General features: G+C 37.5%; 2 protein-coding genes across 5 annotated transcripts in view; both read right to left on the reverse strand.

The window, feature by feature from the left end:
- The window catches only part of DSC2 (desmocollin 2), a 323,425-nt gene extending 301,780 nt beyond the window's left edge, over positions 1-21,645 (reverse strand). For 2 of the 4 annotated variants that reach the window (XM_082641311.1, XM_082641308.1), the window contains exons 1-11: positions 21,040-21,644; positions 14,575-14,659; positions 13,476-13,675; positions 12,252-12,371; positions 10,818-10,973; positions 9,406-9,550; positions 8,246-8,412; positions 3,954-4,088; positions 3,517-3,702; positions 1,626-1,876; positions 1,355-1,497 (exon numbers count right to left, since the gene is read on the reverse strand). In XM_082641311.1, the coding sequence (XP_082497437.1) occupies positions 1,355-1,497; positions 1,626-1,876; positions 3,517-3,702; positions 3,954-4,088; positions 8,246-8,412; positions 9,406-9,550; positions 10,818-10,973; positions 12,252-12,371; positions 13,476-13,675; positions 14,575-14,659; positions 21,040-21,108 (1,657 nt within the window). In that variant the 5' untranslated portion in view covers positions 21,109-21,644. Of the gene's footprint in view, positions 1-1,354; positions 1,498-1,625; positions 1,877-3,516; positions 3,703-3,953; positions 4,089-8,245; positions 8,413-9,405; positions 9,551-10,817; positions 10,974-12,251; positions 12,372-13,475; positions 13,676-14,574; positions 14,660-19,037; positions 19,154-21,039 lie in introns of all 4 variants that reach the window. The other 2 variants (XM_082641309.1, XM_082641310.1) reach the window with 2 other exon arrangements.
- Positions 21,506-26,114, reverse strand: part of LOC309814604 (desmocollin-1-like) — a gene marked incomplete at both ends in the record, with an annotated part of 42,774 nt that continues 38,165 nt past the window's right edge. The window contains 1 exon segment of the mRNA XM_082640603.1: positions 21,506-21,701. Coding sequence (XP_082496729.1) covers positions 21,506-21,701 — 196 coding nt within the window.

Genomic DNA, 26,114 nt, shown 5'->3' on the forward strand with positions numbered 1-26,114 from the left:
AACAAGTACTGTAGGAAAGTAGGAGAGGGAGTGAGCACAGGCTCAGAGGTCAGTGCTCACAGGAGAGAACATTTCTCGTATGGAAGCAGCAGCTGGGAGGGCTCAAAGGGAATGAGCCAGGATAGATTTTAGAAAAAGGTAAAAGACAAAAACAAATAAAAAACATACTTTAGTATGATCTCAGTTCAGAAAATAAAAAGATGTGGAGTTATTTATCCCCTACCAGCTTCAAAAGAAATTAATGGAAAAAGCCCTGTCACACATTTATTCTCGACCACAATGATGATTAACAGTGCCTCTCTTCTAAACGCCATAAAAACATTTGTTTGACAGAGGAAAATGTAGAATAAAATTACATCCAAAATCTCTCATTCCAGACAGTAATTTTTATCTCATTGATAAAAACCATTTGCCAACTGCAATTAAAAATGTAAAAATAATGGATTTGATTTTCATATTATTTCTCTTCTTTTCACTTGCTTTGACCAAAAAGCATGTTTTGACAAAGGGACAAAGGAAGCTGAGGCCTTAAAGGGCAGTCTTTAATTGGTTGAAGTTAAATTAACAATGATTACAACTTTACCAATTCAATCAATGGATATGAGCCATTTCTCTTTAATTTAGAAAAAGTTGAAATATCTAAAACATCTTCCAAAATCACTTCTAAATTCTAATTTTGCAAGCTATAGTATAATAATTTATGTTTACTGTAGTTAACATATTTATTTTACAGAGGCAAAAAGTTCAAATGTATATTATGGTAAAATTATATTTTATGCACTAAAAGGATCTCATTCCTAATCATTGTGCTCACATTCCAATTTTACAGGGCTCATAGAAAATGATTTTCCATTTTATATGATTTTGTGGATTCACAGTATTTTTCTAACTTTATAATATCAGAATACTAACCCCCAAGTATATTGTCAGTTTCCTGTAGAAAGATATAACTTTTTTAGGACTGACCTATGAGGCAGTAAGTATGTTCTCTCTGTAATAAATTTTCCTGTCAAAGTGAATATTTTAAGAGATATGACTAAATAAATTAAAGCTAATTTTTCTGAAGTAATTTTCTCAATTTTTAATGATTATTTAATTTTAATAAATTATAGTCTCAAGTATTTTATATGACTAAATTATTTTATACTGTAATTACATACAAAACTGAGGGTACTATTAGAAAGCAGACATGAGTTAATAAATTATAGCAAACCTCTCAATTACTCTATTTGTCATCTGGGGTGAAATAAATTTTGAGAATGTATGCAGCCGACTTAAAAATGTATGTTGTTTAAAAACTGAGGATGTCTGTAGTTGGGGGTGTATATAGCTGGCTTAAACACAAAGTTCTTACCTTTGTCTGAGGCAAGGATTGTAATATTATATATACCATTTCTGGTGGTCTTTGCCTCTCTATCTAGGCTTCTGAAAGTTGTGATTGATCCTGAGTTTTCATCAACAGTGATCCATCCTTCTGGATCACTTAATTTCTTATACCTGTAAGTAATGATGAATTAAAATAGCAAAATGGATCATAAGCCAAATTACAATACTGGTATCAAAATAAGTTATACATTTTAAAAACATGGTAAATTTGAAATCAACTAAAACAGAATTACAAGTACCTTATGCCACTGCTACTATTTGTTTCCTGGACATATGCTTTATATCCACTGCGCTTTGTGCCCACTGGTACATTTTCTTTAATATGAACAAATTGCACTGCAGGGCTACACTCAGGGCCTTCATCCTGATTTTGTACATTAACAGTGACAGTCGCCATGTTCACGGTTCGTCTTGAACTACCAGAAAGTGGAGCTTCATTAACTACACTGATTTGCAGGGTCACCTCTTGTTTTTCTTCATAATTCAGTGGCTACAAAAGCAAGCGTATTGGAAATCAGATCAAGAAATAGTACTTGGCAATGTGAACTAGTGTGTAACCAGTTAGCTTTGGAAATATGTAAGTATTGTGTCGGGAACAGTCATGAAAATATTAAACATATACCCACAAATATGATGGTGGTGGAAGGAGGGAAATCCTTCAACTGATTGAGCATTTGGGTGGAGCCAGCAAAAAAAAAAAAAAAAAAAAAATCCTCAACTGCAAATTTAACACAAGTAATATTATAGGTCCTGATGGCGATTTCAGGTAGTATTTAATGAAATATTATTTGAAATATTACTTTAGGGACTCCATACCCTAATCAACAGTAATTTACTAGTCCATTAATTTTGGAACCGCTTTTCCTACCCCTTATTCCTACCTGGTTTGGGGTAGAAAACGTGGGTCAAATTTTATGAAATGTTTTCAAGATAGGAGAGACAAGAAAATAGAAAGCTTATGGGCTTTACACTTTCCTTTTTAATCTCTTTTATCCAAGTTACTCTCTAAAAAATGGGTAGTACCAAGTTTAATGGAAGGTTTTCATTTTATTTTGCCTGATACCTAAAGAAAAAGACTTAAGGGACAATCCCTTTGTTGTTGGTTTTTTTTTGTTTTGTTTTTTTGTTTTTTTTTTGTGGTACGTGGGCCTCTCACTGTTGTGGCCTCTCCCGTTGCGGCGAGCACAGGCTCCGGACGCACAGGCTCAGCGGCCATGGCTCATGGGCCTAGCCGCTCAGCGGCATGTGGGATCTTCCCGGACCGGGGTACGAACCCGTGTCCCCTGCATCGGCAGGCGGACTCTCAACCACTGTGCCACCAGGGAAGCCCCTTTTGTTGTTTTGAAACAGAAATTAACCCACAAACTGAAGCTAATTTTCATCATTGTAAGAAAAAAAGAATTCATCATGTTTGATCCATTCTCCTTGTGAATACGTACAGAAGGGAAGCTACAGAGACCCAGGATAGAATCATGTTTTAGTTAGAGGCAGCAGAAATAACCCCATGGTTTTGTCCAAAGCCATAGCTCAGATCACTTTATGGGCTAACTCTGCCTCCTGAATTCGCAGTGATGTCTTCTGAGATAATTTTAGAATATTATTAGAAAGAGATTTTAGAAGTATCTACATCTTCAAATGGGTGAGGATTCCCATTTTGAACCAGGAAGCTAAGAGTGTAATGTACACTGGATACAGATGAACAGATCTATAAACAGCTTCCCTATGGGTCTGACCAGTAATAACTCATCATTTGGAAAATTCAGTAATTAAGTAGAGGCTCCTGGACACAGCTATAGATAGAATGGACTAGGAAAGTTTGGCAGTGTCCCACTGGTGTCAAAGCTGTGCTAGTTTTTTAATTGTTAAGAGATACTGGTTACAAAGTGGGTACTATATCATATTAATTGAACATGCATATATAATCATTTTAAACTATCATGCCTTTATAAAATGTTCTCCAAAATTTGTATATTCATCCCACTATATATATGAAAAACATAGTGTTTACATTTACCTAAATATCTATTTTATTCCTACATTTACCATAATTCCTTTCTTTTCATTAAGCTCTAGTATGCTAATCTGTGACATTATAAGCTACAAATAACTAATTTCCTAAGTTATTCTTACCTTAACTACACACAGAACTCCTTCATTGGTTTTGGGATCTGTTACAATTTTAAAATTTCCATCTTCATTGCCCTTTAAAATGGTATAATTAGCTCTCCAATTAGCAGTATTAATTAAATCCTTATCCGTAACGGCAACATGTAAGATTTCCACATCAATTCTATTTTCCTCCACTGATGTCTCATACTAAAATAATAAAAAACAACAAAAAAAAGTTTAATTAGTAACTCTCGCAAAAATAAAACACCAGGTAAAGCCAGCCCAGTTCTTCTAATTTCTAAAGTACTATGTTAACATGACTTTAAACCCCAAGTCCAAACTACTGACACGTGGCTGGGAATACTTCATTTGAAATCATGGAGCATGGGTGAAGGTGCACATATGTAGCAACTAACACTACATTGTACATTTTTCTTTTATTAATATCACACACTTACAGAAGAACTGTTGAATGCTGGCAAGTTGTCATTCACATCTTCAATATTAATGATGCAAGTTGCAGTTGTCTGCAAACCAAAATCTTGACCATCCATGTCTTGTACTTTTATTTTCAATCGGTATTTATCAATTACCTGAAAAGTAAGTATTAATTATTGAGTGAAAGCAACATTGTAAATGAAATCTTAATTTACACTCTATAATTTCCCTTGCATTCAAATTTAGGAGGTACACTATTAGATTTCATAGTTTTCATGTACTGGCAGAAGAACAATTTCCTCACACTAGTAATTTTCAATTAATTTACGAAAATAGAGTAGTTTCTCAAATTGAAAGTGCTACTCATGGAATTAACTGGTTTTAGCATTACTTAATAGAAAGAGAAGATATAGTCATAGTACATTTTAAATTGCCTAGTAATTAATCAAATTCTTTATCTCCTATGCAAAGTACATTCTTATATTCAAAAATACACAGCAGTGACTCTATACCAGTCTCGTAATGAAGCAGTAAGGGTATCCTCCTGTAAAAAAAGGTGGATTTTAAATATTTACTTTACATTTACTAAAAGATCATTAAATTAGCATGAAAACAAAGTTCTGGAACTATGTAATTTTTTCTTCTTCATGGAAAATAGATTCTGGTTCTTAAGGGTTTTCCGTTCTTCAGAGATTGCAGAAGGCTCATCACTGGTTTTTAAAAATGTGTATCTCCTCATAATGGTTTCATTTGTCACAAGTATTGAGATATGGAAGGATTAACAACAACACTAATAATAATGTCTTCTGGACTGAACATTAGGAGGCTTGGGTTCTACTTCCAAGTTCAAAAATAACAAATGTACTCTTGCGCGGTTGGAAAAGTATTTTTCCCTAGCTTTCCTCTTCTATAAAATTATAACAACACCTTCCTTTATAATTCACCTCTTTTCATTAAGACTAAATTATATGTAAAAAACTATCCTAACCGTCCACCTAGAATATTCACCCTTCTCTTAAAAAGCCACCTTCTTGGGGCTTCCCTGATGGCGCAGTGGTTAAGAATCCACCTGCCAATGCAGGGGACACGGGTTTGAGCCCTTCTCCGGGAAGATCCCACATGCCGCGGAGCAACTAAGCCCGTGCAGCACAGCTACTGAGCCTGTGCTCTAGAGCCCGCGAGCCACAACTACTGAGCCTGTGTGCCGCAACTACTGAAGCCCACGTGCCTAGAGCCCGTGCTCTGCAACCAAAGAAGCCACTGCAATGAGAAGCCCGCGCACCGCAATGGAGTAGCTCCTACTTACCGCAACTAGAGAAAGCCCTTGTGCAGCTATGAAGGCCCAAAGCAGCCAAAAATAAAATAAATAAAATAAATAAATTTTTTTAAAAAGCCACCTTTTTCCCTTTAGACCTCTTAAACTTTCTAGCCCTCATGTATTACCTAAAATAAAACTAATATTTCTCTCGATCACTATGCTTTTTACAAACCCAATTTTTCCCAATTTACTCTTCTCTCATAATCAATCACGTGTAGAGTTAAAAATTCATGGCCTTCTTTCATTAAAAAATTTTTAAAAGCTCATACTAGTATTACTTATGGGAGGGAATATGTATTCTGTTTGTAATAAACTATGATTTATTGGGAATGATCAACTGGCTGATAAAACAAAGAAAGAAATCAAGTTTGGGACCTAAATATTAACTTGTGATATCTTCAGATGGAAGAAAAATTCTGATGTTTAAAGAGCTTAAAGGGCTGAAGGCCAACAATAAAAAAATTGGAAACCTGGGATCAAAAAGTGAGTCCAGAGCTCTCTTGGGTAAAAGCACTCCAAGACTCCTTCATTAGTCAAATGTTTTCAACTGATTTATCAGAAGGATCTATTCAAGGCTTGATGATAAAAGAGAATTTGGTCTATAATCTGCTCTTTCTGAGCACATAAATTCCATGAAGAATCTGTATAATTTGTAGAGCTGTGACAGCAATTCATTCATTCAACAAATGAAATTGCATTCTTCACTGGCACATACTCATGGTAAAAATAAATAAATTATAAATTATAAAATTGAATTAAAAATAAAAATTTACCTAGGAATGTCCTTGTAAATGCAGTAAAAATGATTAATTTTAATAAATTTTATTAGATTTCAACCCATAGTCTATGTAAAGAAATGGGAGGTATATATAAAGCACTTCTGCATAACATAGTATGATGTTCTTTTCATGGAAAAGTACTTGTGTGATTGATTTATAAGCTGAACTAGCTATCGGTTTGTTTTTTTTTTCATAGAATACCATTTTTACATGAAAGACACCTATGGTTATTCAGACTGGTATATTTGGAAGACATTTTGTCATAGGTAAAGTGAATATGTCATTTCAAGGAAAACAGCTATTTGTTGCCAATGGTCAATTGGAGTTTTCAAGCCAAAATGAGGATTCTGGAAAACTTTTATGAACCATCGTGATATTAATGGAGATGAGGAGGTGATTTTTTCCAATATTGTTTAATTAGATGTGTCAATATTTGGAGGATCTACATAACTCAGGGAGTCAATATTTCCCATATGACTAATGCACGATGTTACAAAATCACACATGGTAAACTATCCACTCATAGCAGAAGAAAGATCCATGTATTTTGATGTAACAAAGTAGGAAAGTTCATGGACAAGGCTTCTTCAGAGTGTACATTGCAAAACACATTTATGACACTACCACTTGTCAAGATTTGGTGTATCAAAGAAGACTACCCACAATGATCTGAAATTACTATTAAAATACTCTTTTCTAACTTCGTATCATGTTGGATTTTCTTTACATATTTCGACTAAAACTATATAACAGACTGAATGCAGGAGATGTGAGAATCCATTGGTCTTATATTAAGTCAGGTATTGAAGAGATTTAGAAAATGCATAATAATGCCATGCTTCTCACTAAATTACTTATTGTTTTAGAAATGTAATCATTTTTTATAAAAATATTATTTACATTAACATGTAATATATTATTTTAATTGGGTAAATAAATATATAGTCTAAACTTTTATAGTTTTAAATACTTACAGATTAAATAGTGATAAATATAACCCACATAAACAAAGGATCTTTGGAATTTCCAATAATATTTAAGACTGTAAAGGGGTCCTGAGACCAGAAAAGTTGCAGACCACTTCTATGGGAGAGGGAGAGGAAATGAATCGATATGAGTTTTAGGAATCAAAGAAAAATGTGACAAACACGTATTACTATATTTTAAGATTAAGGATTATAAACGTAGGAAGTAGGCCAGAATAAAGGTTTGGTGGAGGAGGTAATAGTTTAATAACAAAATGAACAATTACTAAACTGGGGAAGTTGCAGTAGAAATGGACAGAATGTGAATGTTAAGATCACTTTGGAGTCAATATCAAATGCTTTGGAAAGTAATTTGATCTGCAAGAAGAGACATCAGATACAATTTTAAGAACATGAATCCAAGGTGACAATAGAAAAAAAGTGTAAAGGAAAAGAAGGTACTGATGGCATTTTAGCTAGAGAACATGGGAAGGAGAGCATGTTTAGAAGGAAAGAAGAATTCATTTCTAGATGTACTGAATCTTAGGTACCTGTGAAATGTTCAAATAAGGATTTCTAGCAGTAAACTGAAAATGTTAAACCAGAGATCAGAGGCAGATAAACTTTCATTTAATCTATGTAAGGGGAAAGAGTGTAGATGAGATTGTTCATGAAGAAATAACACAGGGCCTCCCTGGTGGCGCAGTGGTTGAGAGTCCGCCTGCCGATGCAGGGGATACGGGTTCGTGCCCCAGTCTGGGAGGATCCCATATGCCGCGGAGCGGCTGGGCCCGTGAGCCATGGCCGCTGGGCCTGCGCGTCCGGAGCCTGTGCTCCGCAACGGGAGAGGCCACAGCAGTGAGAGGCCCGCATACCGCAAAAAAAAAAAAAAAAAAGAAATAACACAGATAGAAAAAGAAGCATTGCTATCTGTAGATAAGAAAATTCCACAAATTCTGAAAGTTTTACTTTTCATATATGACATTTCTTGTTTTTTACAACTATAAATATGTTTATATTAGGAAATTTGATTTTATAAAACATACAATTCAGGAGAGAATGAATTAGCGGTTCAAAGTCAGAGCATTGCAAGGTCAATGACCTCCAACAACCTACTTAAAATAATTTTTGTTAAATTAGATTCACAACATTCTTTTCAAAAGCACATCTGCAGGTGGTATACAGAGATATGCAGGTACTGCTAAGTAGCCATGTGATAATCAGGCTTTATTTGTTAATATTTATGTTACCTCTCTGTCTAGCTGAGACGATGATGTGGTGATCACACCTGTAGTTGAATGCATAGAAAAGAGGGTGGGTGATGCTGGCAACTGCTCAATGATGGAGTACCTTAGACGTGTGTGCAGTGAGTCAGGCTCATCTTCGTCAGTTGCACAAACCTGTCCCACGGTAGTACCTACATATGGAAAAATCCTCTTTAATTTCAAAAACTTTTACAGTTTCAATTTTCCCTTTATTTGACTCCTCTCCATCTACCACAAAAAAGTTTTGGACCACATAATTGATAATAGTAATAGTTTTTATACATTCTCAGACTTCTATATAAAATAGCACTTACTTTTAAATATCCCAGTATTCCAACATTTTGGAATTTGGTGACCGTATTTGTATTTATTGTATTTATTGTATAAATTTATAAATGTTGATAATATCCCTCCATGGCCTTTGTATTTCTAGACTAAAGAATTCCAATTATTCTTTAACCTTTTTCTATTTGTAAGCCTACACTTAAATTGATCATATGAGTCAGTTTGCTCTGAAAATTCTTGGTTTAGTTAGATCTTTCTAAGGGAAGACTCAAAATCTGCATTCCGACTCCTAGCTGAAATGGTCAATTTTCAAAAGACTGAGAAAATATATTATTCTCCATGACCCTTATGATAATGCTCAGAATACTGTCTATCATTTAATCACTATAGAACATCAGCCAGGTCTCTTCAAGGCCAAGACATCTGTTGCTCAAAGACTTATTCTTTTTTAGAAAAGAATATTCTAAAAACATTCTTAGAATATTTAGAAAATATGGTATCTTAAAAGTATTTATTTTACCTCACACAGGAAGGCAAAGTAACATTGAGTCACTCCTATTTTTCAGGCACTGTGCTTGGCCTTCAAGGTATATTGTGCTTCATTTAACCTTCAAAACAACCTTGTATATTAATATCCCATTTTACAGATGAGGAAACCAAGGCTTGTCAAGATTAGGAAACTTGCCCAGGGTCATGTCAGACAGCTAGCAAAAGGCAGAGTAAAATGCCACCTACAGCCGCCTGTCTGGCAAGTCCCTTGTTCTTGGCAGCAGGATGTGCCACCTCCCAGTGGCCAGAGTGAAACTCAGCTAATGAATTGAAACATTAAGTTGCCGTATATTGCCACGGTAGGTACTCACCAACTCTGCAATTTTCAGAAACATTAAAAATGTAAGTTGTTTCTGTAAAAATTGGGAAGTTATCATTCTCATCCTCGATTCTGATTAGTAGGGGCAGTGGATATTCTGGAGTATATCCATCCTGAGTTGTTGCAAAGGCAACTAGCTGTGAAGAGAGTAAAATTGAAAAAAAAAAAAAAAAAAAGCAAAAAAAAATACAGTTCAAACTTGCTTTCGCTTTGGCTTTCATTTGGAGACAGTTCAGCATCACAGTGTGGATTTCACCATTTATTACTGTTTTTGGATGTGAACATAACCTTAATGCCAGAAGAGATGGTTAATTTCATGGTGCACTACAGCATTTTATGTTTAAATTTATCTAATATAATAACATAGCTAAATTTGGTTTCCTCACCATTGCTGTATTGTTCATGAGTGTAAGGGTTTTTATTATTATTTTCCTGAAAGAGTCTTGAGAACTATTTTGCCTTGTTTGAAAGTTTCAGGTGCATGAATTTTAAATACAATTTTCTGGATCTTTTATAACTTTGAATTCTTAGGATTCCAAATTCCCCAGGTGCAGTTAACTGAGATATTAATTTATTTTCTAATTAGAATTTTAGGCATATTGATGATTGTATTTAGATAACTGTCTTCATAAGAATTTTTTAATTTAAAAAGGGGGAGTCAGAAATGGACCAAATGAGTGGTTATAAATTGGGTCTAGAATGCAATTTATTCTTTTGATTTTATAATATGAATTTCAATTCCAATTTTTCTCATAACAACTATCATAGAAAGAACAGACCATCACAGGTACTTAGAAGGTCATGTTGTAGTAATTCTAAAACTAAGTAATTACATCATCCAAAATAGATATAAAATAATTAAAACTAAGTTAAGCAAAATGACCAGCTCCTGTTGGAAAATCAACACAACATTAGGTTAAATTCTTATCTATTAATGCTCATCCCACCACAGGAGGTTGCCCAGATGATGAAAAGACCTATTTATCCTAGTTAAGCACTGTCCACACTCCTTACTTGCTCACCACAAGTTAACTTTCTCTCATTGCAAAGGTACCAAGGCTTAACTTCTGAACTTGACTTAACCTCCTATGGTATCAATCTCAGTACCATAAAGAGGTTCACAGATCTTTTCTGCCAAATAAATAACTACTGTTCAAAGTGGTCCTCTTTTTTTTTCTTTTGAAAAGAAAAATAGTAAACTGTAATTCCCAGAATAATCTAATAGAATCGAAGGCTATTTATTCTATAAAATTCTTTTTGCTGCCAGTCAGGTCTGTACTATCAGATATACCCAGAGCACGGATGCCAAAATCAGAAAACAGTCAAGAGTATATGAATTGAGGAAGAGAGACGAAATAGCCAAGTTCAATTTTACTAACACAATATGTAAACTTTAGACTTTACCTCAAAAGATGGATACTTTTCACGATCTACAGGACGAGTACAAAACAGTTTTCCAGTATCTCTCTCTACATAAAATAAATTTAGAGGTTCTTTGTCAACTCCAGGCCCACTTATGGAATAGTAAATAGTGTAGTTTTGTGCTGTATCAGATTGAATCTAGAAAGTAGACATCATATACATAAAAGACAAATTTGTATTTCAGCAAAACTTTCATTTATATACTTATGCAATCACACTAACATTTTACAATAAGTAATTGCCCTCTTTAATTTATTATTAGGTCTGAATAAAAAGTAGCAATAGAATAAGGAAGCCTAATAATTGTGAAATTCAAGAGCAAGGCATGAGGAAAATAATGTAATAGCATCTTAGCTTTCCAGAATAACTAAGAAATACATTAAAGGCTACATGTAACTACATGGATCAAGCATTTTGGACTTTCCCTGTCTTGGATAACAAAGTATTCTGAGCATGAAAAGTTATCCTTTTGTCAATGTTTTACACCTCAAGTTTTATTATATATAACATATTTGAGACACTGGGTTTAAAGTATACCGTCGGCAGGCAAACATTTGGAAAGTGGTTTCCTTAATTAGTTTTTGTTATTTCTCAGCATCTTGTCAATTATAGGGGCTAAATGGGAGGATGAAAATGAGTGAGAATGGAAATGATGTAATATCTTGGCAAGTGTGCTACTTTGGTATTTGATTCAAAAAGAAAATTTTTTCCAAATTGTTTTCATCCTCTTAGTAGGATCCTTATCTATTAGGATGACTAGCAATTATTTTCTAACAATTTCTTTCTCAACTTTAAAATGCTCTTTTCTCAGATGCATTGAATTTGTTGGTGGGATATAAACAAGGATTCTCTCTCACCATTTCAAGAACTGGGGGAAAAGAAACCTAAGAGCTAGACTGAATGGTAGTGAACACTGATAAGGGAGGAAGGCAAGAAGATTTGTTAGGGTTTCCACTAAAAATGAAACAGGGGAGAGAAAATGTGGATCCAGTGTGATTTAAGCAGTGGACTTGGGAAGAAACCATGGAAAGGTGTACGTGTCTTTCCCCTTCATGGCATTTGACCTGTTATCAACAATTTCATCCTTTGTTATGGAAGATGTTTTGGGATTTTCTAGACTATGCCCAGGCTCTGAGATACCCTTGATGATATGAAAATTCATTAAGGAAGCATGTGTTTGACAGTGCTATATGGGTTTTACAGTTTTATAAATGGCTTTTGCATGACTAAAACTGCAAAAATAGTATACATAGGTATAGAGAGATGCATTTATACCATATATTGAAACATATGATAGACATACTCACCCATACATTCATACACACATACTTTTTAAATAACTGCATACTCATTGTCTAAATTTTTTACAAAGATGGAAACCATAGACTCTCACAGTGGAAGGAAAGTAAATTATACCTGTTGAAGAAAAAGTGGGAAAGGACCCAAGGAATTCTCAGACACTGAACAAGGAATAGGAGCCCATCTTCTCTTGGCACGTATTAGAACTTTTTCTTGAGAACGCCTTTTCCTCAGTACCTCAATTTAGAAGACAAAAAAATATTAATAATAAATAAAGCCAACGACTACTTTATTTTCAAACTTTAAAACTCTGATACATCTTTCTCCTCTCATGAAGATTAGCTGGGGAGGCGTAAGACCATGGTTGTGCTTGAAAACCAAACGAAATGTCAATACTAGAAAAAAAATAACCAAGAAATCCCTGCCCTAACTGTTATCACAGCAATCCTCTTGAGAAAATAACTTGGTGGGAACATGGAAGAGAGAGAGATGAAATTGGAAGCCTAGAAGCAAAACTGAAAAAAAAAAAAAACTGTACTGTTGCCACACTGCCATGCAAAAACATGGGAGGAGAAATATGCAATGAATGTAAGTAGACAGGTGCCCTTCTAAATTTAGCATAAGCATCTTCCACTCACCGGCAACTAGGAAGAGCCAGGGGACCAACAGAGAGATCTGTGTCAGAAGGAGGAGAGAAACATGGTGACAACTCTCAAACAGCTGTCATGAGTAATGGCCAGGGGTTGAATGAAGTCATTTTGATCTTGGATGTCAAAAAGTCGTAAGTATGCGTGAAGTCCAAACCTTAACCTAAAATAGTCCTCAATTTTCTAAGACTAAAAATTATGCTAAGATACATGAGACCTATCTCTGGATGCCTCATGTATCTCAGAGTAATTAACCATGTCATGACCCTATACTGCTGCCCAGAGTAGGACACCATCCTAAGTCATTAACGTGCCATATGAGTTCTTGAATAATTAAAAGCTACAAAGTCCAAGTTATATACAAATATCTTAAACAATAATGTTTCTTGTTTTGGAAACCTATTCCACAGTGAAGATCAAGAAATGCTTCTCTGTGTCTAATCTCAAGTTCTCATGCTGTCCCATATCCCAATTTCTCCTTTCATGTCCCAAATAAAAAGAAATTATCATCTGTGATAACCGACTGATGTTGAACAACCCTTTTCCATTTCAACACTGTTAACTTGAGTCATGGCTTTTATTCTTCTTCAAGCTAAATTATCCCATATCTTTTCTGATTCACATCTTCCCTGGTCATGTTAGTTCCACCTGAAGAAAATAGTTCATCATACTTCATTTTTATACTGTGGTATACCTTTGTTTGTTGCTCTAAAAGGACAAGTATTTTCTTCTCTTCTTGGGTTTCTGTGTTGGAAAGTAATATGGTAAAAGATCTCTTCGCTGAGGACAAAAGAATGGCATTTGTTGTATAGACTGAACCATCTTCTAAAATTTGGAAATCAGGATCACTTGAATGAATTAGATTTGCAGATTTAAAGCACTCCTTCAGGTTAACTGTAGAAAATGTACAGAGCAATCATTTGTAAGGTAAAACAAAGCAATATATAGCTTTAAGAGTAAGCTATGCATTTGAGGTGGGGCAGTCAAAAACTTTAAATACACTGACACTTAGAAGTTTTGCATTTTTAAAAGGATATATGAAACTATACAGTTAATTCAGTTGTGTTTAACTAAACATATCCATCACTTCTGATACCTACTTCACAGCCTTTTAAAGAAGAGACATTTGTTCAGAAATAAAAGCATGTGAATTCTACAGTTTGAATATTAAACTCACACCAAAAAAGTTTTTCTTTATTAACTGAAACTAGCCACAGAGCAATACATGAGAACACTTAAAATAAGTTAAACAGAATCTAGAGATTAAAACTGGCCGTTATTACATTAAATTATTACTGAACTCTTTGCATCTGTTGTTAAATAGTCATCGTATTCTGTATCTTCATTGGTCTGATCTTTTGGTATACATTTGAGTTATATGAAAAAAATAATTGAAAAAAAAATATGTGGAAGTAAATGTTGTAAGATGCCAAAATATTTTAGGATAAAAACCCAAAAACAACACCTTTAAACTCAAGAAATAATTTCAATACTATTTCTCAATTTCATAGATGTGTTATAACATATACCATATCCTTCATCTAACGTAAATATTAGTAACTACTTCATTACTCAAACTAAACAATTTTAACTACTTTATATAATCATGTTTTTCAATAAAGTACAATATTCTGTTCATTGGATTGACACCATATATATTTTTTAAAAAGTATTGGAATGTACTATATTAGTTTTAACTATTAGTTCTAATACAGTTATCCTCCTAAAGATTACACTAATTTTACAAGATCATACCAAATTAGGATTTATTACATATTTTGGCAGTTTCTTACCTCTACCAATAAATTTTTCAGCATCTAGTTTGGAGGGGACATGTAGTGTCACTGTTTTGCAGGCATCACAGGCAAATGTTAAGATCTAAAAAAATCAGTATTATACATTAAAAAGAGCCTTTTCATGTGTACATAGTTTATACAAATTTGTATAATTACAAATCTGTTTATATAATTAGCAAAATAAAATAAAAAGCATACACTGGATTAAGAATTCAGAAAAAAACTGCATAGAAGAGAAGAATAAAAACAACAGACTAAGAGCCATGGCTCCCTCCCTCACAAAGCATGTAAACTCAGAGAATTGCTTATCCTCTTGGGCTCTGTTTCCTAGTCTGTAAAATGAAGTTAATAATAATTTCACTAACTTAGTGGATATACTGAGAAACCTATGACACCCTTTTGTGGGAAAGCACTGGAAACTATTAGGAAGGCAGCACAGGTATGTAAAAGGAAAGAGAAACAAAAACAAATTTAATGAGCCAGCAAGTTGTTTCAATTGACTGTCAACTGTCTATGAGTTTTGGTATCAAATCAAAAATATCCTAAAGAAAATTCCGATGCTTTTAAAGAGAAGCACTGACTCATTGCCATGGAGTGACTTAAGAAGTATTTACATATGACCCCACGCATATAAGCACACAACTTTGAAATATGAACTTATTTTGAAGTTCTCAATAATGAGAATTAAGGTCAATGTTAAAAATATTTCACTTAAAAAATTTAAATGATTTAGTGATTTATGCTGAGCCAATTCCAATACAATATATATTTGAGCACACTGAAAATAAATTCTGTTCTCTCTGAAACTTTATAATGGATGCTTCTGAAAGTTTCACAGTTTTTTGCAAAGGTTTTTGACGAAAAGCAAAACAGCCAACCAGCATTTACACTGTTACTTAAACTTTTATTTTTTTTGGCTGTACTGCGCGGCCTGCAGGATCTTAGTTCCCCCACCAGGGATCGAACCCGTACTCCCTGCAGTGGAAGCTCAAAGTCTTAACCGCTGGACCACCAGGGAAGTCCCTACACTGTTATTTAAAAGTCTATAAACATAAATTAAAATCATCAAAATTTGGATGAAAATTTTAATTTCCAAAATGCACTAAAGACCGTTTAAGTATCTAATTTAAATTATGTATGAAGGACCAAGCATGGCAGAGATTACATTTCATTTGGAACTCAGAGATGGACATAACAAAGAGACTGTACTTGAATTAGAAATAAAAAGATGAAAAGAATCTTCATTGGTTGCATAGCCCAGAGGGAATAGGAGTAGAATCAGACATGTGAAGAGTCCAGCTCAAGGTGACAGAAAGCATACACCCACTGATTCATTCAACCAACATTTCTTGGTTTCTGCCTAGGTGCCAGGAAGTGTTCAAAGGCTACTACGGTGAACAAAGAGAACTCGACCTCACAGAGATTATTTTACACTAAAAGACAAAAAGTAAATACACAAATGCACAAAGGTCACACAATGCCAAGAGTAAGTGTTACGAGAAAAATAAAACAGGAAGAGAGGGTGATAAAGACCAGAAACTTGAATGAAAGCAGGACGCAAACCAGTTCACTAACTGGGGAAGAGTCTTCCAGGTGGAGCGAAAAGCTAGGCCAAAGGCCCTGGGAGAGGACTCCACCTGGTGTGTTGAAGGAACAAAAAGGGCATAGCAGTAAACACAGTGAGGGAAGAGTGAGAGGACATGATATTGAAGAGACAATCATAGGCGTATCATGTAGGGTCTAAAAGGCCACAGTAAGGAGTGCAGATTTTATTCTGAGGGCAAAGAGAAGGACAGTAGGTTTAGACACTGGAGTGGCGTCACGTGGTGAGCATTTACACAGACTCATTCCGGTGGCCATGTGAGAACAGACTACGGGGGAAGACGGAGTGGAAGCAAGGAGACCCATTGGGAGGAATCTATCTGAGAGGAGAGGTGGTGACTTGGACTAAGGTAAAAACGATGGAAAAGGTGAGAGGTGGCCGAATTAAGACAATATTTCAGATAACAGTATCCTGGACATCCAGCCATTCATGCATTCAACAAATACTTACTGAATGTTCTAATATGTACCAGACACAGAGCAGTAAAAGGGATTCTCATGAAACATTCAATTCAAGGGTAAGACTTATTTGTAATTTCAATAATGGAGGATAAAAGCTATGACAGGGAAGTACAGGATGCTTTGGGATAGCACTAGGAACCAGCCTCCTCTAAGAGCCAGGTGAAGAGGGGCAACAAGTTAGCCATGTCACAGGGAGGCAGAGCTTATATGCTGCAAACATAGGAACTGCATATGCAAAGGCCCAGAGATGACACAGACTTGAAAATGCAATTTGCGATGGTTGATGCATATAGCACAAGAGGGACAGGAGTTTAAAATGGATTCACAGAAGTAGGTGTGGGACAGGTCCTGAACAGCCTTAACAAAGTACACATACAGATTTTTTTCCTAAAGGTAATAAGAAACCAAAGATTTGTTTTAAGCAAATAAATTACATAAGCAGCTTTCTATTTGAATAAGGTTAACTCTGACCAGTGTGACGAATGAATTAGGGGAACAATTTTCATTTCTAATAATGGGACCTAGGGCATTCAGTCCAACCCCCAGGCCAAAACTAAAAATGATGAATACATGTTTTTAAACCATCCTAAAACATCCAGCTAGGCAAAAACTGAGGATAAAGCTGGAACACAGTAGTAACCAGAAACAACTTCTAATCTGAAAAGATTAGATTCTGGCTTTTTGGCCTCAAGAGAGGGGAGTGAAATCAAAGCACAGACCTGCCTAAGATCTAAGAGAAGGTTTGTCCACATTAATCTAGATCCCCAAATGCACAACCTTCATTGTAAGAGTAAGCTAGAAGTAAACTGGTCCTCACATGGATTTGTGATCCACACTCACATCACCCATTTGTTCTAGGAAACACAAGCCGCTAATTAGTTTAAAGAAGCCCTGGCATGTGATCAGCACCATAGGTGCTGAAAACCATTTGACCAAATTCAATAACCATTCTTAAATTTTTTAAAAAAGTGCCCCCAGTAAGAATTGATGTCCTACTTCAATATAATTTTATTTTATATTATAATGACATCATCAATGGAAAGGCACTAGCAGTAGCCTCACTAAACTCAGAAACAAGATAGACTTCCCAAGGGTCATCATCTATAGCTAACATTACATTAAAGTATATTAGGCAAGAGAATGATATTAGATGGCATATGAATTGAAAAGAAAGGTTAAAAAAACCCACTATTTGCATTTGATATGACTATTTATCTGGAAAACCCAAGGAAAGTAACCACAAAACAATAAGAAAATTTCATAAGGGAGCAGAAACAACTATTAAAACACAGAAATCATTAGTCATCATACACATAAACAAAATCTGTTAAACAATATAATGGAAAAGAAGAGATCATTTTCAAAAGTGATAAAAAATTAGAATACCAAAAAGTAAACTTAACAAGAAACATGTAAAGTTTATTTGAGAAAAACCTGAAAATATTTCTGAAGGACACAAAAGCAGACTTGAACAAAAGAAATATATATTATTATTTTGGATAGTAAAAAATCAACAACATAAGTATATCAATTTACACTAAGGTAAATTATAAAGTTTATGATCCCAATAAAAATCGCATCGCGGGCTTCCCTGGTGGCGCAGTGGTTGAGAGTCCGCCTGCCGATGCAGGGGACACGGGTTCGTGTCCCGGTCCGGGAAGATCCCACATGCCGTGGAGCGGCTGGGCCCGTGAGCCATGGCCGCTGAGCCTGCGCGTGTGCTCCGCAACGGGAGAGGCCACAACAGTGAGAGGCCCCCGTACCGCAAAAAAAAAAAAAAAAAAAAAAAAAAAAAAAAAAAATCCCATCAATATTTTTCCTGGAACTAGACAAGCTGATATAAAATGTAATAAGGAAAAATAAACAATTAAAGATAGAAAAATTATGAAAAAGAAAAGCAATGAAAGGATTTTAGCTTTAGCAGATACTGAAAGGTCTTATGAAGTCTCAATAATTAAAACAATGCAGTATTTGGTATATGAATAGACGGAAAGAGAGTAGATGCATATAAATTGGAAAGGAAGAAGTAAAACAGTTTCTATTTACATTTGTTACAACTGTATATAGACCATAGGGGTTGTAACTTTTTGTTAACACTCACTAGCCATTTATGAGTTTCTATTTCTCCACATTCTTGCCTACAGAGCCTGTTGTCAAACTTTTGGATGTTTGCCAAATGAGAAATGACATTTCAATGTATTTCTTTCTTTTTTTTTGTAATACCATTTTTTAAATTATTTGTTTTTTTAAAGATTTTTTTTTATATAGACCATTTTTTTTCTTTTTTCCTTTAACATCTTTATTAGAGTATAATTGCTTTACAACCAATGTAGTTTAAAATGCATCTTTCCTTATTATGAGTAAGGCTGAAATATTTTATGGGACATTTTTATTACTTTATGGTTTTTCAGGTCCATGTTCATGCTGGACTTCTTGATTTAGAAGAGCTCCAACCACAAGATGGAATTGTATAAGGAATGATTTCGATTTAGCAGTGGAGATCCCTGATGACCTTAGAGAGACAGAAACTTCATTAGGTGTTTAGGTAGAGGCAGCGTTCAAGTGGTTACCAAATGTGTGAGGTGAGGCAAGATGAGGAAGTTGGGAGAAGCTGATTCACAGAAGGGTGACGGATTACTTGGGTTCATGGGGAAGGGAAATGTAAGGGGTGTCCCCCAAGCCATTTTTATTTAGTAATGTTCCTACTCTTCTTTACACGTCTATCACACATGAGGCTCACAACCACAACAAGCATCTGAGGCTAGCAGGACTTTGCACAGACATGCACATGAGCATCAGAACAGCTTAAGATCCACCAAGCCTTCCAGCCAGAATGCAGTAGGATGAGGGGGGTAGCCACAGCCACCCCACTTCTGGTCTATCCAGCTTTGAAGCTAAGGAAGGCCAAAGAATGAGGATTATTCAACTTTAGTTTATTCCCTTATATCTGCTTTCTTCTAAAAAGGAAGTGAGAACACACAGAAAGTTGTGTGTGTCAGTATATAAGAGCAAAGCTATTTATGGCCTGCGCCTTTTAGTACCCGTGCCTAATCATGCCTTTTCCTTCAAGGGCAATGTTTAAAAAGAAGTGTCAAAAAAAAAAAGTGTCAACTTTATTAAGAATCTAAGCAAAATCCGTTCCTTTTGTCATCAAAGACATATCTTACGACCGTCATTTACTCCCTTCTTGATTTCCTCATCTGTGAACTATTACTTGCTGTGCACCCGGCCCTTTGTATGTTATTAATGTGCCCCGGGAATTTAGTTAAGGGTTTGAAGTCCCTGGAGTTCCATGGGAAAGGCATTCTAATAATAGTAACAACTACAATTACATTAGTTAAAAATTTCAGGACTTCGTTGTAAAATGAGAGCGGTAGAGTTAAGGGAAATTACACGGATATTTCCCGCCGCCAGTTGCACTCCTCCCAGAAGGAATCCTCCCTCTGTCTGTTCTCCAGGTTCGTCCCCTTGTCCTTCAGGGTTAGGGACTAGAGCCCTAACGCCTGCGGCTCAACGTGAAAGGACACTACCCGCTTAGCCCTCTGTACTTGGTCTATGTAAATTTTGTCCTTCCAGGGGACCCAGGAAGCCCTGACTGGGGAACCTCTGATCCCACACTCTCCCAGGGGCTGCTCTCCCCGCACTGGATTCCTATGCCTTGAGGTCCCCCAAAGAGATCTCAGTCTTTCCTGCCAGGGAGGGGGGCTATCCCTTCCGAATAAGGCCACCTCCTTTTTCCCTCCTTTAAAGCGGGAAGGAAACTAGAGCTGGAGGGCTTGGCGGGGGATGCGGGAGCGGGGAGAATCTGTGTGCCTCCGAGGCGAGAGATCGGGAAAGCCATTTCCCCGAAGTTTAAGGGGAATGAAATCTCATGTGCTGGCAAACAATGGAAACCATAGCAAGGACCACCGAGGGCCGGCCCATCTACTATCTTTAGGCGCAGAGGGTGGAGATCGCCCCCGCCCCAGCTCTGCCCTCCCCACTTCACTCACACACTAAGATCAAAAGGCGCCTAGTCCTTTCACCCAAGGACCTGCGATTTCGGTCGCATCCGCCCAGCGGCTCCCCTCGTCCGCGGCCGGAGCCCGGCACTGAGGTCGAAGGGACTACCCCGCCCGGGGAGGTGCGCGAGGCGCAGAGGAGCAGCGCGGGGCGCGCGGCGCTCGCCGGCTTGTACCCAGAGGCTTCTCCTCCCCTGCGGGAGCGCTGCGCCCAGCTCGCTCTCCTCTGTCGGCCCTCCCCCCTCCCCCAGCCTACGGCACTTTTTTCAGCCAGCCCCAGGCCCAAGAACCCCCCGCATGGGCCGCCGCCACCACCGACCCCCGCTCCCAAAGTTTCCCCTCCCTCCCCCATGGGTCCGTGCGCCCACTCGGGACCGGGGTCCGGGCAGCCACTCACCGCGAGGGTCAGCAGGAGTTGCCGGCAAAGGGCTCCGCTCGCGGAGGCTGTGGGTCGCGCTGCGGCCATGGGAGGACTCGGAGGCAGGTCGCCGGCCGAGGCACCCGGAAGGCAGGGGTGGGAAGGCGCAGCCGGGCGAAGGGCCGCGGGCCAGGCGCAGGCTGGGCCGGCCGCGCGGGAGTGCGAGGCAGAGGCCGTGGCGCGCGGAGGGAGCTGCTTTTCTTCTCGGTTTTTCTGAAGCTCCTGCGTCTCACCCCAGGGGCTTTTCCTCTGACCGAGGGTGGGGTTCCAGGCGCCTCCGAAACACACCGATCGGCCCCACCTTGGTATTTTCTCAAGTCTTCATTTCTGGAAGAACGCCAACATGTGGGAACTCCCTGTCGCCGCCACCCTTTTTCTGCGCTAGGTGTTTCTCACCTACGGACGCCACCCACATGCCCCATCTCCCCACCGCCCCGGTATCTGCCTAGAGAATTAACAGCTGGCCCTGCCCAGCAAAAGCCCTGACTGTACAGACTCGGTCCCCGAGCGCGTCCTGCCGCAGGAGGGGGCGCGCTCCCGGCCCCGACTCCGCCCCGTGCGCAGCGGCCAGTTTCAGACCCGCAAAGGCCGCCTGGGAGCTGGAGAGGTCGCGTTTTGTGTCACAGCTAACTAAGGCCCGCCTATTAGAGGGTTGCCCCCAGGTAGACTGTTTTATACACTCTTTGCTGGAGTTAATTTACTGCAGACATCCAAGTGCAATTCAGACAGAGGTTTCATCTGTGGCACACCTTTCTTGGGGTGTTGTTTGGTTGTTGTTGTTGTTTGTCTTTTTTTTTTTAACAGAAATGTCATGGCCAGTATAGCAATGATACAAGGAAATTACAATAATTAATCAATTAAAATAAGGGAATCCAGGCATCAAGGGTGAGTTACTACGGAAAATACATCTTGTAGACGTTGGTTAAATGCGGGCCTACTGATTTCCTCCAAGACCCTCCTTTGTCACAGTTAAAGCCAACCACTGACCTTCTTGTAACTTACCTCCCGAACTGGACTCCTGGACGTCTGAGATTTCTCTCTTCCCTTCCCACCATAAAAACCAGAGTTCGTGGTAAGAAAAGAAAAAGAATAGGATAAAATGTATGTTTTGGTTTGAAGTATACTTAAACTAGATGAATTATAGGAGTACTTAACCTGGAAGATTAAAATATTAAAGAGGTATGCTTGCAGCTCTTCAGAAAGCAATGACAGGGCATTCGGAATCATCCTACGCCTCTTTTCAATTGCGGCTTAAACCAGGGAATTCTGACCACAAAGGAGAAACTTGTCTGTTCCATCTCATTTGGTTTGTCTCCACAGGGATGTGTGGAGAAAACTTGTTTGAAAAGCCAGCCGTGATACATTTCAGCTCTTGAAAACATGTACAGTCCTAATACCATTACACACAGAGCCAACATTATTATAATATTGACCATATACTTAAATTCAAAAGTACTGTCAAACAGTACCTGCCTTACATTCTATGTATTAGTCCCATGTTCTATTTTATTACTGAATGACACATAATGAGCTGTTCTGTTGTCTCCATACATATAAAATTTGTCATGGAACCTTTGCTTGTAAGATAAGCCTGAGTCATCAGCATGAGACTATGGTTAACATCCTTCTGTTTCCATAATTTTTTAACCCCCATGTTTTTTCCAGCAATGCTTTCATAAACACACCTCATCCTATTAATGAAGATATCATGATCTCTAGCGTGAAGCTTTCCAGAGGAAGAGAAGCAAGCTAGTTTCAGGTTTAAGAAATCTACTCAGGCTGTCGTCCTAGCCCTGGACAATAGGACATTTCCAAGCTCTTGCCTACCCCTCAACCTTTAATGCCTAAGGGTAGCTCATGTTTTTCCACATTCCAGAAAAGGGGAGAAGAGCAATTTGAAAAGAATTCGCCTTAGATATTTATTTTCATCTTTCACATTAAGTAACTGATTGAGGCTACTAAGATGGTGACTTGTTTGCTTCATTGTGATTCTTTAAACAAAGAAATGAATTATAAACTCTAAACAAGGGACCCAATTAATTTAATAGATTTAAATTAGACTATATGGCTTCTGAAATAGCTTCTTCTATACTACAATCGTGAAACAACAGGTATAAATTTGAAGAGACAATGAAATATAGGAAGATGAAATTTTTAAGTATGTCTTTTGGATGTGAAGATGATTTTGCTGCCTTGAACTGGTTTTCCATTCTGCTATAGTAAAGAGTGCACCGGACCAAAAGTCAGGACCAAGTTCCTTTGTGTCTTGGGCCACTCATATAACCTTAGCGCTCAGCACTCCTGTTTGTTAAGTAAGATAATTAAAGTAATACTAGATGCTGTCTATGGCACCTTCCACATCTAAAGTTAAACTACTTAGACTCCTTGTGGCTTATTTTTGAGAAGTTGGCTGGAAATAGGTGTTCCTTTCCAAGTAGAAAGTCAGAACCAGAGTTGTCCTTAAAAAACTGAACAAACAGCAACAAACAGCAAGGCACTTGGAGCACATCTCTGCAACCTAACTTCACAGTTTTCTAATTTCAGAAACTGGAAACTGAACATATTAATGGCAGCAAAAAAATACCACTTACTGATAAGTACACAGGGACAGCTCTCTTTGAGCTGCGTGATTCCACTGTTGAAGCCTGGGGAGAAGGGTCCATGTGGACACGTGATCTTTAGGGTGCCTCTATCTTGGCATGGCCAATGACACAGAATGGAACCTCAAAGCAAAGGAAACAGACCTAAGGGGGAAAAAATGAGGTTGGAGGACATTGTCTAGTTACTTTACAGGTGAAAGTGAAGAGGAAAACATCAGGTAACCATAATAAAATGGGCACAATTAGACTATTTACCTCTCAGAGTTGTTACAAGATTAAATGATGCAGAATAAAGCCTAGCATATTCTAAGAGCTCCATGAATGTTGGTTAATATGGGTATCCCTCTTCTGCCTGCTGCTACCATACCTTTACAAACCACTCATCGCCCACCCGACTTCATCCTTATGACAGTTCCCTAGTTCCTGTTCTTCCTCTTTCCTCAGGTACTGGTCTAGGTCTGAACCCCAGTGTTAATTCACTCACCACTCCCAAATCCTTCAGGCTCCGTCCCCCCAACACGACCCCCAGACCTCATCTGATTCAGAAGGATTAACTATGCAATACCAAAATGAGATGCCGCAGCTCGCACTAGTTTTGTACTTACTGAAAATTGGGACCAATTTGTTTTCAACATTTAACAAACATTTATTGAATGTCTACCCTGTATTGCCATAGTATGGTATGCATTCTTAGTATTGCAGTTAACATATTGAATAGAAATTATGTTCACTTTTTCTATTTCTCATTTTACACCGTGCACTTCTTAGGGCAAGGACCATCAGAATTCTTTTATGATGGGAGAAAAGCTTTTTAAGTGCTGTCTTGTTCGATAAATAAAATATTTATTTTTTAATGCTGCCGTATTTCTTTGACGTTCTCTTCAAAATAGTCCTCAATAAAAGAGTATACTAATCAAATTCAACTTCCATTACCTTTCAAAATATATTTTTGAAATAAATAAGGGATAGAGAGTGAAATAAGCAGTCAGTTCTTATTGAAGTACTTTCACTTAAAAGACCCTCAATTAAAAAACAAGCCGATGAATGAATTCTGAGGCAGTTGTGTTGAACGTGACCGTGTCTGCTCTTGCCTTTAATAGAATGCCATTGACATGTGCCACTCTGGAGTGCTGTGAACAAATATATCCTTAAAACCACAGCATTAAAAAAAAAAAAACCCACAGCATTTTCAATTATTTGCTTTACTAACTAACTAGTTTGACAAGTATTTATTCAGTATCAACTATGTCTCAGGCATTTTCTCAGCCCTGGAAATGCTGTGGTGAAAAAAACAGAAAGGGCATGTGCTCGAAGGAAGGAAACGCCTAAGGAAGTACAATTGGGCTGAACAAGTACTCTCCACCTGCTATTCACCTCCTGCTGACTCTTTTGTAAAAGAAAAGACTAATCTCAAATTAAGTGCAAAATGATATATAAAGAGTGTTCTATAAGGATGAAAAATCACCGACTAAAATTCATGTGTTAAATTCTGAAACGGACCTCGGGACAGGAAACTCACTGTTTTGTGAGATCACTTCACTTAGAACATATTTGCTCTTGGCTTCTTTGACAGGCATGTCTCCTGTTTTTCCTATTTTATTCTTCCCTTGCTGGCTGGGTCTGTGCATTCTCCTTGCCTGGATTCCTCTGCTCGACCTGACTTCTAAATATTGCCACACACTTCTACCATGGGTGTTTTGTATATGCTCTTCCCTTACCTGGAACTTTCTTCTGTCTCTGGCCTGGCCCATCCTATAAATAGCAACTTTTATTTTCTCTTCCACCAGGTCAAATCACTCTCTGATCAGGTCAAATCTTCCTCATTAAATAGCTGGCTGTTCTTTAGAGCACTTGTCACAGTTACAATGTTAAATTTGAGTAATTATTTGATTAATGTTTGTTTTTCACCAAAGACCATACATTTTCATGACTGCACTTGACCTTTTTGGTTCTCCCTATATCCCTGGCACTAACCAGCATGAATCCTGGCACATGGTAGATGCCTAATAAATAATTGTTGAATGAGTGAGTAAATGAATAAATGAATGAATGACTCCTGGGAGGTTTTTTTGGTAAGTAATTCTTTGTTTTTCTAAATTTAATGTTTATTGGCCAAATAAAATGATGTCTTGAGTCAAATTTAGCAGGGTGACTGTGGAATACAGGAATAGACAACACATCATCCCAAATTGAGGAGCCCGGAGTCAGTGCTGTGCCTCTGAGGTGGGAGAGCCAACTTCAGGACACTGGTCCACAAGAGACCTCCCAGCTCCACATAATATCAAACGGCAAAAATCTTCCAGAGATCTCCATCTCAACACCAGCACCCAGCTTCACTCAACGACCAGCAAGCTACAGTGCTGGGCACCCTAAGCCAAACAACTAGCAAAACAGGAACACAACGCCACCCATTAGCAGAGAGGTGGCCTAAAATCATAAAAAGTCCGCAGACAC

Source organism: Mesoplodon mirus (assembly GCF_964341445.2).
Source record: "Mesoplodon mirus genome assembly, chromosome: 13".
Classification (NCBI taxonomy): domain Eukaryota; kingdom Metazoa; phylum Chordata; class Mammalia; order Artiodactyla; family Ziphiidae; genus Mesoplodon; species Mesoplodon mirus.